Source organism: Panthera uncia (assembly GCF_023721935.1).
Source record: "Panthera uncia isolate 11264 chromosome A1 unlocalized genomic scaffold, Puncia_PCG_1.0 HiC_scaffold_17, whole genome shotgun sequence".
Taxonomy (NCBI): Eukaryota; Metazoa; Chordata; class Mammalia; order Carnivora; family Felidae; genus Panthera; species Panthera uncia.
In genome coordinates this window covers 123,503,203-123,520,681 of record NW_026057577.1, presented here as the reverse complement: position 1 = coordinate 123,520,681, position 17,479 = coordinate 123,503,203, and the positions used below count along the sequence as shown (strand labels likewise).

At 34.2% G+C, this 17,479-nt stretch overlaps 1 protein-coding gene across 6 annotated transcripts in view; it reads left to right on the top strand.

The window, feature by feature from the left end:
- The window catches only part of NIPBL (NIPBL cohesin loading factor), a 199,522-nt gene that overhangs the window by 74,826 nt on the left and 107,217 nt on the right, over window positions 1-17,479 (top strand). For 5 of the 6 annotated variants that reach the window (XM_049648156.1, XM_049648153.1, XM_049648150.1 and 2 more), the window contains 4 exons: window positions 8,445-8,587; window positions 10,893-11,058; window positions 14,285-14,412; window positions 17,251-17,350. In XM_049648156.1, coding sequence (XP_049504113.1) covers window positions 8,524-8,587; window positions 10,893-11,058; window positions 14,285-14,412; window positions 17,251-17,350 — 458 coding nt within the window. In that variant the 5' untranslated portion in view covers window positions 8,445-8,523. Of the gene's footprint in view, window positions 1-8,444; window positions 8,588-10,892; window positions 11,059-14,284; window positions 14,413-17,250; window positions 17,351-17,479 lie in introns of those variants that run through there. The other variant, XM_049648155.1, reaches the window with a different exon arrangement.

The window sequence follows — 17,479 nt, the reverse complement described above, 5'->3', positions numbered from 1 at the left end:
AAAGAAAGAAAGAAAGAAAGAAAGAAAGAAAGAAAGAAAGAAAGAAAAGAAGAAGAAGAAATAAAAATTAAATATTAATTCCAGGACTCAGGAAAGTTTTTTCCTAATGCAGCTTGTATTTTTCCATATTTGTTAAGATTAGACATTGTCGGGGCACCTGGGTGGTTCAGTCAGTTAAGTGTCCGACTTTAGCTCACGTCATGATCTTGTGGTTGGTGCGTTCAAGCTCCATGTCAGACTCTGTGCTGTCAGCTCAGAGCCTGGGTCCTGCGTCGGATTCTGTGTCTTCCTCTCTCCTCCCTTCCCCCACTCACACTCTGTCTCTCTCTCTCAAAAATAAATATTTTTTAAAAATTAAAGAAGATTAGACATTGTATAAGTACTCAGCAGGCCTCTGTAAGTCAGTTTAATAATCAGCTGGGACCTTTTAAAGTAATACAAGCTTTTGTTAAAGTTGGTTTATATAAAAATGCATGTGAAATAAATTGATATGAACAATGAAGAAAACTGATTATCGAAATATATAGTTTTACTAATCGTTTTACTTCTGAATGAATGTATACATACTCTTTAAAATGAGACATCAGGGGCACCTGGGTGGCTCAGTCGGTTGAGCGTCTGGCTTCGGCTCAGGTCATGATCTCACAGTTTGTGAGTTTGAGCCCCACGTCAGGCTCTGTGGTGACAGCTCAGAGCCTGGAGCCTGCTTCGGATTCTGTGTCTCCCTCTCTCTCTGTTCCTCCCCTACTCATGCTCTGTCTCTCTCTCTCCTTCAAAAATAAATACCCCCCCCCCAAAAAAAAGATTTTAAAAAATAAAATAAAATGAGACACCATACATTTCAACCTGATTTGTGACTTCTTTCTCTTTATAATAGTACTCAATAATGTAACTGTATTCCTCTATTGTATATTATATATATTATGATATGGCTGCACTATTGGAACACACACAAGAATAACACACATTTATTGGTTTCCAGCATGGTGGCTGCAGAGAGCTCAGGCTTCCAGAAGCAAAGCATATGTACAAAGAGAGCATTAGAGCTTTGCCTTTTTTTTTTTTTTTTTGCTTTTATTTTGCATTTCTGTTATTTAATAGAAATAACTTAGAACTATAGAAAAACAAATGTTTTAACAAAGTGAAAATTTTCACAGTGTGGCTGATTGGGAGCTGTTTTTGAGCTAGGATTTAAGGAACATCTTTTGGAAGTATCTTAAATAGAATGTGAAACTCTTGTTCTTGGATACATTTTAGGCAGTTTGAAGGGATCTGAAGGGAGCTTGACTAAAGTGGAAGGATTCTGTTTGAGGGGCACCGCTCTTAAGGGGGCCACTGTTACCTGCTTAAATTAGTAAGTAGTGCAACATATGTGTATTTATTCACTTCCTTACCTGGCTGTTTAGGATTTTTATTCCATTTGTTTCCCAAAAGAATTTGAGGCAACTTATACTATTAAATGTAATATAAACTGAGATAATAAAAATATACTAGTTTTAAGCCCCCTTTGTCTCCCCACCCAAAAATAATATGTTACTACCAAAGAAGAACGGTGTTAATTAGCTAAATATTCCACATGTAGGAAATCTTAATTCATTCAAAATAATGTTATAATTATGCAAGATGACAACATAAGTATAAAGAATACTGAGCTATAAATCCAATGTATTCTAGACTTGATTCGGTTAGTTACTAACTATGAGACCTTGAACACACATTTAGCTTCAATTTCCTTACCGTTTATTGGTTTCCCTTTCTGCCATGGCAGTGTAGATGTTTCCTGGTTTTATGTCCTTTGGATATACATGAGAATATAAGATTTGGTTAGAAACATCTGAGTTCAAATCCCAGCTTTGCTGTGTGCTATGTAAAGCATTTAGGCTCTGAGCCTTCGTTTTTGCAATTGTGAAATAATCTTCACAACCCTCTGACTTTGGTAACAGTTAAGGAAAGGTATATGTTAACGTCTCACACATAAGAAGTGTTAAAAAAACAAACAGCAAAAAAAAAAAAAACCTTCCCCCACAATGTTACCTTGTCTTGCCTATTTCCTATTATTATAATTTAACTGTTACCAATCCTCTGTGGATCATTTTCATATCTATAGCTGTAATTCCAACTGCTTTTGTCAGTTCTGGAATTTCCAACTTTAGATTATCTCCAACTGGATGTTACGTTGGCACTTGAATCTCTGAGTACATTCGAAATCAGAACACGTCATGTTACATGTCATTGCAGTATTCAACAACTTTCTGCCTCCATTCTCTTTCTGCCACTCCATCTTCCTTATTGTTTACATTAATCTTACTGAAACTTTTTCGCTTACAACAAGGATATGAAAAATAAAAAAGGTCACCACTTCATACAAACTCCTTTGCAGGGTCCAATTCACCTTTCTAGCCTTGTGCTCTGGCAAAAGTGTCTGTGAATGCACCCTGCATATTCTGTTAGTCTTAGCATCTACCACAGCACTTTCATACCGTAGATTCGTAACATAGGTTTCATAGGTAATAATTTAAATATTTAAATTATTTAAATATGTATTTACGTATACATATAGCAGCAACTATTAGAAAATTCATTTTGGAGCACCTGGGTGGCTCAGTTGGTTAAGTGTCCAACTCTTGATTTTGGCTCAGGTCATGATCTCATGGTTTGTGGGTTCGAGCCCCAAACTGGTCTCTGTGTTGACAACACACGGAGCCTGCTTAGGATTCTTTCTCCTGCTCTCTGCCCCCCTCCTCAAATAAATAAATAAACAAACATTTTTTTAAAAGATTCATTTTAGTATTTTCCATTTTTGTACATGTTTATATCATTGTTTTTCTAAATCAAAAAGTAATGTTCTAGTAGTTTTAAGAAGTGCTCAAGTAATATAGATATAAATACTACAAAAATGGGAATTCCCCCAAATCCCAGAATACATACATCCGACCCCCTAACCATTGTTAATGGTTTAAATTAAAATATAATCTTAAAGAATGTTTTTCATGCCTAGACTGTCATTTGTATAAAAATGTGTTTTAAATAAAAATAGACTTGAACTGTGTACACATTGGCATTATTTTCAGTTAGCAATATATCTTGAATATCTTTTCATGAATTTTAAGAATCTTTGCCTTTGTTTTTAAATAAATTTGATGCAGATTGTGGAAGGATTAAAATATGGAGTTCTCAAAGTAAAATTAGTTCAGATTTTAATTCAGTGATTCTTTCTGTGTCCTCTCCCTAGATGATTTCCCCTTTACAGCATGCCTGTGGCCAAACTCAAATTTTGAGGGGTAGAGACTGTTTCCATCTTGTTAACCACTGAACTTTGTTTGCCTAGCATGGTGTTTGACACCATGTTACAAAATAAACATTATTGGGTGCATCATAATGAAGGACTAATAAATACTATCAAAAGGTAGGGAGAGCTTGGATTCAGACCCAGGCAGGCTGTTCTCTTTATTCCTGGGCTAGATACTGTGACTGTTTCTTTCCTCACATCTGTATTGACTGTACAACATGATTTTTAATTGTTGTAATCTTTTGTGGATGTAATGTCAATTATTGTATATCAGTCATGTTAAACTAATAATATTGCTGTACATTTTAGTTGTTATGTAAAATGTCCATGTACCAGACAGCCTGAGTTTGATTTCTCCTGTATGACCTTAGGCAAATTATGTATCCTCTGTGTATTATCACTTTCCTCATTAAATAAAACTGTAATATGAGTACTTCAGTGTCATATAAGGATTAAATAAGAGTACCTTTAAGGGATGCCTGGGTGGCGCAGTCAGTTAAGCGTCTCACTTTTGATATCAGCTCAGGTCATGATCTTGTGGTTTGTGAGATGGAGCCCCGCATCAGGCTCTGGGTGGGAGTGAGGCTCTCCTCTCTCTCTCTCTCAAAATAAATAAATTAAAAAAAAAAAAAAAAGAGTACACTTAAAGTATTTTTTATTGGGTACTAGGTGCTCAGTAAATGTCATTTCTAACAGTTTTTTACTACTAAAAAATTGAAGTTATTGAGACAAGATTGTACACATTTCTTGGCTTTAGCGTACACACTGGCTGCCCAGGAAAATTCATCTACCATCAGCTTATGAGAGGAACTTTTATTCCAAATACATCCCAATTTGAGTTATTATAACTTCTACCAATAATGTTTTATTTGCATTTCTTTTGTTTGTGTGAAGAAACCATAAATTTTAAAGTGAAATTAAATTAAGTGAACAAAGAACCAGAGCCTTTAAAAAATCTTGTCAAGGGACACCTGGGTAGCTCAGTTGGTTAAGTGTCTGACTCTTGATTTTGGCTCAGGTCATGATCTCATGGTTGTGAGATGAAGCCCTGTGTCCAGCTCTGTGATAAGCATGGAGCTTGCTTGAGATTCTCCTCTCCCTGTCTTTCTCTGTCCCTCTCCAGCTTACACTCTCTCAAAATAAATAAACATTTTTTAAAAATCTCGTCGCGGTGCCTGGGTGGCTTCTGACTTCAGCTTAGGTCATGATCTCATGGTTCATGGGTTCGAGCCCTGTGTCAGGCTCTGTGCTGACAGCTCAGAGCCTGGAGCCTGCTTCAGATTCTGTGTCTTCCTCTCCCTGTCCCTTCCTTGCTCGTGCTCTGTCTCTCTCTCTTTCTCAAAAATAAATAAACATTAAAAAAAAAAAAAGTTTTAAATCTTGTCAAGAGTGCTTGCTTCGGCAGCATATACGCTAAAATCTTGTCAAGATTTTCACGTCAGATTCATTATAATGGATTGAAATGAGAATTTGCCATAGTATCTTCCGGTAATTAAGAATTATTGTAATTAAACCAGGCCATTCTAAAATAAGCCATAAATGCGTTCTGTGTGTGTGTGTGTGTGTGTGTGTGTGTGTGTGTGTGTGTGTGTTTGATTTAGTTCTTAGTATTACAACAGTTAAGTTTTTCCCCTACTTTTCTTTGCCAGTATTTGTTTTGGCTACCTTACCATTTAAGTAATTATAGGTGGGCCTGCCTAGGACTAGTAAACATATATGTGATACTATGGTGAAATATATACTGGAATTTCAAATAATAACTTACTATATATCTTTTGGAAGTAAAGATTATGTATATTATTGAAAAGACCCCTTTTCCCTAATTCATCTGTGTTTCTCCTCTGTTCTCCCCCCCAAAATTTTTTTTTTTCAGTTAGCACTAACACTGCTAACTTTTTGGGTCACTTATTATATGCCGGGTAGTACGTCAAGTTGCATTATTTTTTGCATTCTCATCACCACTTAGGAGGTGGGCTTCTTCGTCCACTCTTCCAATTCTTTTAGGTAGCACTTTTGAAACTGCTTTGCTTTAGTGACCCACAGACATTTTACCTGGAGTCACAAAGCAGTATGCAGTGTAAACTTGTGTTTCTATTCCTTCCATCCCTCTCAGTGTTGATCTCAACCCACTAATTCTATTTTATAATCTACTAATTGGTCACCATTCACAGATTTTAATTGAGTAAAGTACTGCCTTAAGTGACAGTTTTAAAGCACTCATTATAATCTTTCCCATTTGGTTACCATTTCATTCCAAACACATTGTTCCCCAGAGATAATGACTTTCAGCTTCAGTTTCAGCAGTTTCATGAAAGATAGTATACTTTCACATAGCCAGGTAGACCAAACATTGCCCAATCCAGAGCCAGAAATGCCATGTTAATGAGTTAGAGTTCTGCATATTGATTTCTAGAATTTTAGGAATGTTCTTTCTTGATGGACTCTGGTCACTTTCCAGCATAGGCAGCATTATTTCCGCAAATTACTCATATTCATCAACATCTGTGACTTTAGCTAAAATTTAAGTCCATTTCTAACAAAATCTTTGCTGTTCTTCAAAAGCTTGGCTTCCAATGAAACCAGCATAGTTCAGCAGTGAGGTATAAATAATATTTGTCACTAGTCACGTACTCAGTCTGTACACTAAAGCACTTTAAACCAAACAAGCATTGTTGCTCTTTTCTTTCCCCATTTACTCCCAGTTTTCAGTTGACATCAGAGTATTAACATGCCTTATTATGTCACTAAGAAGAAAAGCACAATCTTGTGGTTAGGTTTATTAATCTCCTAATTCATATGTGAGAACTAATTAAATCATTTTTAGACTAAAAAACTCCAGCTGGAATTGGGTCTACTTTTACATGTTACGTGGGATTTAGGCAAGCGGAATAAAGTTGGTTAGCCCACGATATAACTCTCTAGCTTGTTGTTCTTTATTGGTTCCTGTCCTCTGAATTAAATAATATGGACACTTGTTACTTAATCTGTTGGAGTATGGCAATTTACATTTACAACGATGAGTCGTATAAGAATAACAAGATATTTTTGTGCTGTTTTATACATAATTTGCATGCAATTATTTTTTCCCATTAATTATTAAGCATAAACTAACTTTTTTATTAGCCCAAACTTAGAAAAAAAAAATCCGTCATGTTTCATGTTTTGGTGACTTCTGTCAGGTTTCAATTTTTTTTTCTTTTTTTACTACTTGATACAACTTCGTAGTACTTGATGCTAAATTTGCAGTATTTCCTTAAATTTCTTTAGTGTTGTTAAAGAATCAAATTAATAACTTCAAAGAGTAAAGTCCATATTGTAGCAAGAGAACAAATGTAAGATAGCCAGTAGTCTTTCCTATACTATTTCCTGTGCTATATCCTTTCAGTGGATTCTACTAGCAAATTTTATGTCAGTCATTCAGCAAAGGGAAGTGTTTTTTCCTTGGCTGGCTACTAGAAAAGAATGTACATATAAAGGACATAACTGTAAGGGAGGAAAAATAATTACCAAAAAGACAAGACAGTTGTTACTTATAAAGGGGAAAAAAATCACCCAAAAGACAAGGTAGTTGTTACCTGTGGTAGGAACTAGGGTGCTAACTTTCTAGATGGTGGTTCTTTGGATGCTTGCTTTATAACTCTGTTAAACCATACATATATGTTTTATGAATTTCTGTCAACATATATCTATAATTGTGTTTGTGGAAAAAGAAAATTTGTAACTTTAACTGCCTGTATACTTCTACTTTTAAAAAAATACTTGGAAAGATACATTAAGATACATGAGGGGAGAGAGAGAGAGAGAGAGAGAGAGAGAGAGAGAAGTTATTAGTGTTATTTCATTGTTTTGAAGTTTACAACTCAAAAAACTTAGAGGTTCTCTTAACAGTGACTGACAAGCAAATACAACATTTCAAAAAAAGAAACATTTAAAGCGAAAATTACAATTCAACTTTCTATTTTAGCACTGTGTCTTAGTTGATATGGAGTAGACTTCTATTTACTGATGAGTTTATGAAGTTATTTAATAAAGGCATATCTTTGACTAATGTGCATATTATTAAAATGTATTATGTACTTCAGAAAAAGGTTCTTACACAAGTACGCTATTAAAGATAAAGATTCCAAGAGCCACAAGATCAAATAAGATGAGAAAAATTGGGGGACACTGAACAGAATTAGAAAACATGTCAGGAATTTAACAGAATGTCTGTACACACAGACACAGAATTGCATCATAAAAACTGAGTCAACAAAGTCATTGTAGAGGAATGTTAAAATGTTAATGTATTTCTCTGTCCTTTATGGGTTGTGCGTTAATTAGTGATTGGTTGGTATTAAGAAGCATGTAGTGATACTTGGGAAAGCAAGGTAAGTACATTAACATAAAGTAATTCTATAAGGATGAAACAAGGCAAGTTTCCAAAAGTTACAAAGGAATGTATAATTATTTACAAAAGTATGTTAGGCTATAAGTGTTATAAGTGAAAGTTAGATTAAGGTAAAGCTTTTAGCTGAATTTGTCTGCGGTTTCATGAGGTAGTGGGAACTTGTCCTAGATCTTGAGGAATTACAGGATTTGGATTAAAGCACAGATGGGCTACCTAGGTAGAGAGATATAGAAGGAAATAAATAAAAATGCAAAAACACAAGGTGAATTCAAGATAATCTGATCAGCTTGTTTGAAGAAGATGGTTTATGTAGAAGAGTAGTGAGAAGCCTAATTAGAAGGGCAAGTTACCAGCTAGATTTTAATGTGCTTATGATATAGAAAAGAATTACAGTACTTGTCAAAATTGAGTATCCCAGGTTAGTAATACAGTCTACTGGTTACACAGACTCTTGAGCCAGATTGCTTGCATTCTAATCTTTCCTCCACAAGTTACTTTAAACTCCCTGTAAATAAATTTCCTCATCAGTAAAATATAGAAAATAATAGTACCTACCTTACATTGTTGTTGTGAGAACTAAATTAGTTAATATATGCAAAGCACTTTGCAGGGCCTGATGTATGGTAAGTATAAATGAATGATAGGTATTATTGTTGTATAGGTTGACAAACAAGGAAAGCAGAAAATCTTATTTTTTATAGGCATTTCCTTAATACAATTATATATGACATATTTTTACAAATAATTGTCTGTTTTCTGTTGCAGTGTTTGGGAAATGGGAAGTAATGACAGCTGGCACCTGAACTAAGTACTTTTATAGGCAACACCATTCCAGAACTTCAGGATGAATGGGGATATGCCCCATGTCCCCATCACTACTCTCGCGGGGATTGCTAGTCTCACAGACCGTAAGTTTGGTCAATTTATCTAATCTGTGTTCTCTGCTGTATTAACAATGATTTTTTAAGAGACTGTAGAAAAAATTATTTGCAGTTGTCATAAATAAATTATTTGAGATTTAAAAATTTTAATGACACATATCATTATTTCCTTTGGTTTATTGGCATGCATGTGAAAGTAACAAAATTAGAGTGGTCAGCTAGTAGATAAGACCTTAATTTCTGTTTCATCCTAATGACCAATTAAGAAATGGTGGCCTTTATTTAAAGGTCTTAACACGATAAAGGAATCAATACAAAAGTAAGGACCAAAGAAGATGAGACAAAGCATTAAAAAAAAAATCAAAACTGAAGAAGCATGGATTTGCATATAGGAACAAATATAGACTTTAAAAAAAACATTTCTAGAAATGGTAATGGAAACTGCCCTTCAGAGAAGAAAGATTGATAGCCTGACTTAATCTAATTTCTTAGTGATGTTCATTTTGGATGTCATTTTCAGTAATCTTTTGGAGTTTGTCATAGATATTAGCAGCCCATTTTATTCTGAACATTTAAGTTCAAAGAATTTCATCATTCTTTTGAGATTTACTTACTGTAACACAGTTTTTAGGGACTCATTCTTGTGGTAGCTAGCTCTAACTCTAATTCTTAGTCCCTGGGTAATGGTGCAAAAAGCTACCTACAATGTCAGTCCACGTGTCATCCTACTTGAATAAATAAAGGGAAAAAGAGGTAGGAGAGAGAAGGGTAGAAGGTGAGGACGTTGCATTATGCAGGCTTTGGGGCTTTAAAATAAAGGAGCTATGAGAAAATAACTTCAAGAAGTGTTTGGTTTTTGTGGTTGGCCCCAGCTCATTTCTAGTTGAGGGGTAGTTTTAATAACTGTCAAGGTTTCCACACTTATTTCCCCATCAGTGTTGTCCTTGTTTATTTAAATTAAAGTTAGTTAACATACAGTGTGGTCTTGCCTTCAGGAGTAGAACCCATTGATTCATATCTTATGTACAACACCCAGTGCTCATCCTGAAAAGTGCCCTCCTTAATGCCCATCACCCATTTAACCAATCCCCCCACCTACCTCCCCTTCACCAACCCTCAGTTTGTTCTCTGTATTGAAGAGTTTCTTAAGCGTTTTTATCTGTGTTCAGCAGTCCTTTAATACTGTTTTTCTGTTGTTGATTTCCACTGGTTTTATTGGGAGAAAAATAGTTAAAGGCTGATAGCTTTGAGGTTAGGAAAGTAACATGGCTAGTTTATGAAGTCTGAAATAAGAAAGTAGCTGGTGGGGTTAGGATAACTCAGGTAAGAAAACTTGTGAAACTGTCTTTAGTTTTTGTTTTCACTTTATTGTAAGACATAAACAATATTATACATAGGAGTGCCAAATCAGATATACTACCAGGGATTTATTTTTGTTTGTCCTCCCTATTCTCTCAAATGTACCTTATATTTTAAAAGCTTGCCCAGTAAATCCTATTTATTAAGTAATAATTTGTTTCCTGTGATTTTACTAATAAAAAAAACAAAACCTGTTTTTAGCCATTGGGGCTGTGAGCCTGATAATTACATTGTATAAGTGATTAGAAAATAAGCCCAAAACAAAGATACTTTAGTTAACTTTCTTAACTTTTACTTTAAACAAATAAACAAATTTCCATTATGTGAAGAAACTGTAAATAACTGAATTTAAACTACTGTAAAAACATATCCTTTTTTTGCTGTTACACTAGAATGAAGAGAGAACTATTTATTTAGAAATTTATAATTGATAGCATAACTCCTTAGATATTTGGCTTCTTCCAGAATCCTTATTCTATGAATGTTCTTTTGCCAAAGTGAGCTATTTATTTTTTATATATACTCAAGCGTTTTAAAAACCTGTTACTTGAAGAGTTGGGTATTATTACTTGGTTTATTTATGTGAGATTACTAGTGATTCTGATAAATCTTAGAAGCAAAAATAAATGCGATTAATTAATGTATTCTCAATTCTTAGAAGTTACTTTTTAACGCTACTTGTTTTGGCTACTTTATTCATTTATTAAGTGAATAAAAATTTTAAGATCTGAAAAAATCATGTGTATAAAGGAGTTGAGTTTTATTCTTAGTAATAAAATCTGTTATTGCCCAAGTGGTGTTTTGGGGTTTTGTAGACTTGATTGGGGTTTTTGGGGGGAGAGGCAGAATGCCTTTTAATAATTTGTCACATTGATACTTACAACTTGTTTTTAATCCCAGAATATTTGTAAGCAGATACTGTAAAGAGACTTCTTACACTCAGTTTCTAACAATCTGATTTTATTCCAAATAGTCCTGAACCAGCTGCCTCTTCCATCCCCCTTACCTGCTACAACTACAAAGAGCCTTCTCTTTAATGCACGAATAGCAGAAGAGGTGAACTGCCTTTTGGCCTGTAGGGATGATAATTTGGTTTCACAGCTTGTCCATAGCCTCAACCAGGTATCAACAGATCACATGTAAGTATAATTTAAAAGTGAAAAGTTTTGGTCTTACTAAGAGAGTCCGTATTCCTGGTTTTACTCTTTATTTCAGAAAATTTATATACATAGTGTAATTTTAAAATACATGAATATCCAGGGGAGCCTTATGATAAGATTTAAACAGACCCATGTAGTTCTGTGAAGGTCTTTTCAACTTTTTTGGAATAATCTTGGTTCATCAAGATGGGTCTCGGCCGGGAGGTCTAAAGTTGCTCAAGAAGCTATCTCCCCCTTGATATTGCTAAAGTGGTTAGAATTCCCAAGCACTAGGGACTATACTGGTAGCTTTATTTGGAATAGGCTCACATGCTTTCCCTGGGAAGTTAACTAAAACTCAAGGACTGACTCCATGCATAGCTACTACAAAACTAAGAGTAATTTTTCCCAGAATTTATCATACCATCATAAGTGTATGTTTTCACACAATACACTTTTTTAAATAATATAAACTTAAATTATATAGCTTGTTTGTAAAATCTTTGCATATGAGTATACTTTAAAATTTTTTACTATAAAACTTGTACATACTTATAATTATAACATCTTAATACAAAAATTTATAAAAAGTTAAATCTCTTGGGGCATCAGCCTGGCTCAGTATGTAGAGCATGTGACTCTTGATCTTGGGATTATAAATTTGAGCCCCACATTGGGTATGGAGATTACTTAAATAAAATCTTTAAGGGTCACCTGGGTGGTTCAGTTGGTTAAGTGTCCAACTTCAGCTCAGGTCCTAATCTCGCGGTTTGTAAGTTTGAGCCCTGCCTGGGGCTCTCTGCTGTCAGCACAGAGCCCACTTCAGATCCTCTTTCCCCCCGCTTTCTGCCCCTCCCCTGCTCTCTCTCTCAGAAACAAACAAATAAACATTTTTTTTTAAATAAAATCTTTTTTAAAAGGTTACATTTCTCTTATTCCTTCACATCTCACTATACAGCAGTACTCATGTATGCTTTCCATCTTTACTTTTTGCTTTTTAATTTAAAGATTCATTATTTATAGGAATGAGGATAAAGCACATTACAATGGAGTGGTCTCTGTCATTAGATACAGTACATACTTTGAAGCCATTTTTAAAGCTGATGAATGTTAAGGTAATATACATGTGAATTTTCTGATGGGGAAACTGAGAAATAGTTGGTAAAATCAGAAGGAAGTCTAATACTAATATTTTGTCACTCCAGAAATTCAACAGTGACTAAATATTTTGTCACTTGTTATATCTATACATACTTAATCAACAGTTATCACCAAATATTTAAAAAGATAAGGTAAATAGCACATATACAGTTATGATTTATTTTATGGAGAGCTGCCTTAAGATTGCCTCCAGAAATTCATTGAAATTTATCATTGGACACCATGTTTATAAATCTTTCTTATTAGATTTAATGATGAGCAGAACAGAGACATGTAGAATATAAAATTAAAAACACTGCCTATATTTATCATTTCTGTTCCATAGTTGTAAATTTAATTTGGTACTTACTTTCAAGTTTATTGAAAATTGCAACTATCCATAACCACTTGCTTGGTGTTTTTTTGCTCACTGATGACTTTGAGAAAAGAATATTAGATGGAAAAATTACATAATCTCTGGGTCTTGTCTTAACCAATGTGGCAACAGTATTTCATTCAGAGGACATTCTCAAAAAGGCAGACTCACTCATATTCAAATGTAAGAGAGAAAATATATTCCAAGCCCAACTACCAACTTCTGTGCATAATTATCATCTCTGTAACCTTCCATTATTTTGAATAGAGTAGTCTCTGTTTTCTACTTTGAAACTAATGTGAACATTTTTTTCAGTTTCCTTATTTATTTTAAGAGAGAGAGCTAGAGCAGGAACATGTGTGCAGATTAAGGGCAGAGAGAAGAGCATTCCAAATCATTGGAGCTGAAACCAAGAACAAAATGCTTAACCGACTGAGCCACTCAGGAGTTCACTAATGTGAACATTCTTTTTTTTTTTTTTTAGTTTTTTTTAACGTTTATTCATTTTATTTTTTTTAACTTGTTTTATTTTTTATTTTTTTAAATTTACCTCCAAATTAGTTGGCATATAGTGCAACAGTGATGTCAGGAGTAGATTCCTTAGTGCTCCTTACCCATTTAGCCCATCCCCCTCCCACAACCCCTCCCGTAACCCTCAGTTTGTTCTCCATGTTTATGAGTCTCTTCTGTTTTGTCCCCATCCCTGTTTTTATATTATTTTTGTTTCCCTTCCTTATGTTCATCTGTTTTGTCTCTTAAAGTCCTCATATGAGTGAAGTCATATGATTTTTGTCTTTCTCTGACTAAGTTCCCTTAGCATAATACCCTCCAGTTCCATCCATGTAGTTGCAAATGGCAGATTTCATTCTTTTTGATTGCAGAGTAATACTCTATTGTATACTATACACACACACACACACACACACACACACACACACACCACATCTTCTTTATCCATTCATCCATTGAGGGACATTTGGGCTCTTTCCATACTTTGGCTATTGTCGATAGTGCTGCTATAAACTTGGGGGTGCATGTGTCCCTTCGAAACAGCACACCTCTATCCTGTGGATAAATGCCTAGTAGTGCAATTGCTGGGTCAGAGGGTAGTTCTATTTTTAGTTTTTTGAAGAACCTCCATACTCTTTTCCAGAGCGGCTGCACCAGCTTGCATTCCCATAACATTTATTTATTTTTGAGGGAGAGAGAGACAGAGCACAAATGAGGAGGTGGCCAGAGAAAGAGGGAGATGTAGAATCCGAAACAGGCCCCATGGTCCAAACTATCAGCACAGAGCCCGACACGGGGCTCGAAATCAAGAACCGGGAGATCATGACCTGAGCCGAAGTCAGATGCTTAACTGACTGAGCCACCCAGGCGCCCCCCTTATGTGAACATTCTTAAGTAAACTAATAGTTCCATAAAATGTTTTGGCCTTTTTTTCCCCCTGTTTAAAATGGGAAAAAAAGTTGTCTTTAGAAGAACTTCTCCCTGTCATTTTTGATAATTCTGTTTCTTCCAGGAATAGTGTCTTCAAAAATCCATGAAATTGTTGGACATCTTTTGTGAATTTTTTTTATATGCCATAAGTTCTTGATTTTCTACCTCAGTCCTTTATGAATTTCACTAGTAAATTGCTATCTAACTAATGTAGAATAGGGAATGCTTAATCACTATTTTCATTTTTGATATTTGTTTTTTTAATCCCAGAGAGTTGAAAGATAACCTTGGCAGTGATGATCCAGAAGGCGACATACCAGTCTTGTTGCAGGCTGTCCTGGCAAGGAGTCCTAATGTTTTCAGGGAGAAAAGTATGCAGAACAGATATGTACAGAGTGGTAAGGTTTTTAATTGAATTTCATATTATATTTTTTTGTGGGTCTTCTATCAGAGATTGTTTCATTTGTAAATTCAAGTGTCTCCTTTAATAAGGTAGCCTATCATCTATGAATGCTATGTTGATACTTTGAATCAAGCCAAGAATAAGAAGGAGACCAAATGAATGTTAATATTCTTGAAGTTTAATATGTAACTAAATTCCTTGGAAATTAGACAAAGTTGAAGTGTATTTTGTTATATATTTCAGAATGCATTCATTTACTCAGAGAGCTTTAAAAGTCTTTTTTTTTATCAGAAAATCATGGAATTGATACAAAAGTCTTTTCATTAATCAAATAGTAAAAATACTCGCAGAGCTTTTCAACATGCAGTACTTACATAAATAATTATAACAGTTTTTAGTGTTAGTACTGATGGTGATTATATTCATAGTTCTGTAGCAATTGGTTTCACTCTTTTGCTGCCTTAGCAACAGAAAAGTAGGTTTATAAGTATTATTATTAAGGAAAAATTTATAATAAATATTATAAAAAGCATGAAGATATGATATTCAATATAGATACAATTTTTACGTAATCAAGGTGTACCCAGGAGCATTGTACTGAATCTGGCAAGCCCAAGTATTTATTTGGCTCTCAAGATTAAAATAGTTAGAAAGGAATAGTTTAGACAGCTCAGGAAGGTCCAACTTAATTAACTGATGAATTGTATTCAAGAATATTGGCAGATTTATTGACAGTACCTCCATGAAGCCCTCCATTCCCTTTCCTAGTTTTGTCTTGTTTTATAAGTAGTATTTGTTCATTTTATGTATTTCTGTGTGAATTGTGTTTTTAAGAAATTGCATAGTTACTATCCATTCCCCAAAGTGAGCCCATGGAGATGCCTCTGCCCAAACTCCCCTTAGCAAATTGAAGGCAAGTCTGCAGGGCGACACTGTATCTTCACTAGAACCAAGAAGCTAGATTGCAGTAGGAGGAGACAGATAGGAATGGTGAAAGTAAATCTAGAATTACAAATGCTCTGGAAGAATGTTGCAATGAAAGAAAATATGGAGAGATCATTGATTAGAAGAAAAACTTACAGGAAAGGAGCATTAAGTATAAGATAATGTGAGTGGATATAAAATTGAATAAAGGAAGTCTTCCAAAGCTATTTATACTACATTTTGTAACATATTTTTAAATATTTAATTTGGGTAGTAAATTACTCTAATAAACTTTTTAGAGTATTCACGTTTAAATCACACATTTTGTATTTTATACTACATACACTTATATTTTAGCCCAAAACGTTAATTTCTCCATATCATACTTTGTGAAAACAAACTAGCATTAAAAAGTGAATTGACACGTTGTGTGTTGTGATTTTTTTTTTCTAAGCGTTTCCCTGGTGATATTTGGCTTTATAATTTAGAAAAGTGATTCTTGATTGCTAAATGTAAATGTGAGTCACACATATGGAGAAAATTTAATAATATGCAGATCACTTTATTCATAGTTGTTTGGAGCTTTGATAATCAGGAAGGACTATTAGGAATTTTATTTGCCCCCCCCCCCCCTTTTTTTTTTTTTTTTTTAATAAAACCATTGCTTTCAAACTAGTAATCCCAGCTTGTTCCAGCCTGTTAATTCAGGGGAAACATTTTTTAACTATCATCTCATAGAGGATTGCTCTCCCTCTCAAAAAAAAAAAAAAATCATCAACAGTAATTATAGTAATTAAATTATTAAGCTATGGAACATATGACTTACTACTGAATTTGAGTTGGAAGAGAAAGCTCAGAAGTTAAGTTAGACTATATGTAAAAGAAAACACACTATTAGTGGTAGTTTTCCAGGCGATTTTGAGCCCTCATTTTATTCAACTACTGTCCTAGAGCTAGAATCCCTTCTGAAGTATTCCAGGCAAATGAACATGTAGCTTCTGTTTGAATGTTTCTGGGAAAAGGAACTTTTCATATCAATAGCAGGAACTGGAATTTGGGAATATGATATGATGTGTAAAGCTTCCAAAAAGATTGGCTATACATATCGTAAGAAAGTTTAGGTGTAATCATAGATTTTTATCTTTGATTTTACAATGTCTAAATAACTGGATTTTTTTGCATCTCCTATGTAAAAAAAATGCCCCTTGTGTAATAATTGAAGGAACAATGTCTAGCTTGAAAAGAAATATGAGAATCTGAAAGTTGTCCTCCTCACATTTTCATTTAATCCTTACTGTGGCAAACATTCATTTAATCCTTACTGTGGCAAAGAATTATCGGAGAAGAAAGAATAGGAGCGTTCTGTTTTGCATCAAAACATTCAGATGGAAATGGCAGCAACTCAAACTTTGGGCCCCTCAATAAAGTAGTACTTTTTAAAACTGAGGTCTGAATCTCAGTGAAACAAATAGAATGAAATGAGGCTCCTGAAGACTGGGGATGTATGTAATAAAGTATGTCCCATATAATGGAAAAACCACCAAAGGACCTATTGTAGAAGTAATTGTGTAGTATTTGGTCAGGGGTTAGAAAAGGTGACTTCTAAAGGTTCTTTCAATTTTAAGGCTAAATGATAGCCTTGACATTAAGTAAGCAAGTAGAATTTAAAAAAAAAATCTCTATCTCTGGTCTTGCATTAGTTATAGGGTAAAAGGATGTTTTAGTAAAATTGATTGTGCTTGAAATTTAGTTTCTGTGTTTTGCTCTTCAAAAAGAACCTGTGAGTCAAAAAAAGGAAAGAACAGAAAGAACTTTTGAATGTTTGTGATAGAGCAATTGCTTTAAACCATTTAAAGATACTTTACCATTAAAAGAAAAAACACATTTTCCATTCTTATGTGTTGTGTAGGAATGATGATGCCTCAGTATAAACTTTCTCAGAATTCCATGCACAGTAGTCCTGCATCTTCCAATTATCAACAAACCACTATCTCACATAGCCCCTCCAGGTAATATATGCATCATTTTATTAAGTACTATTTTCTGTGATGAGCATGCTTGTGAATTTATGCTGTATACATACAGTTAGGTAAAGGTGAATTATATGTAGTTAAAAAGTTGAAATGCTTAGCCTTAAA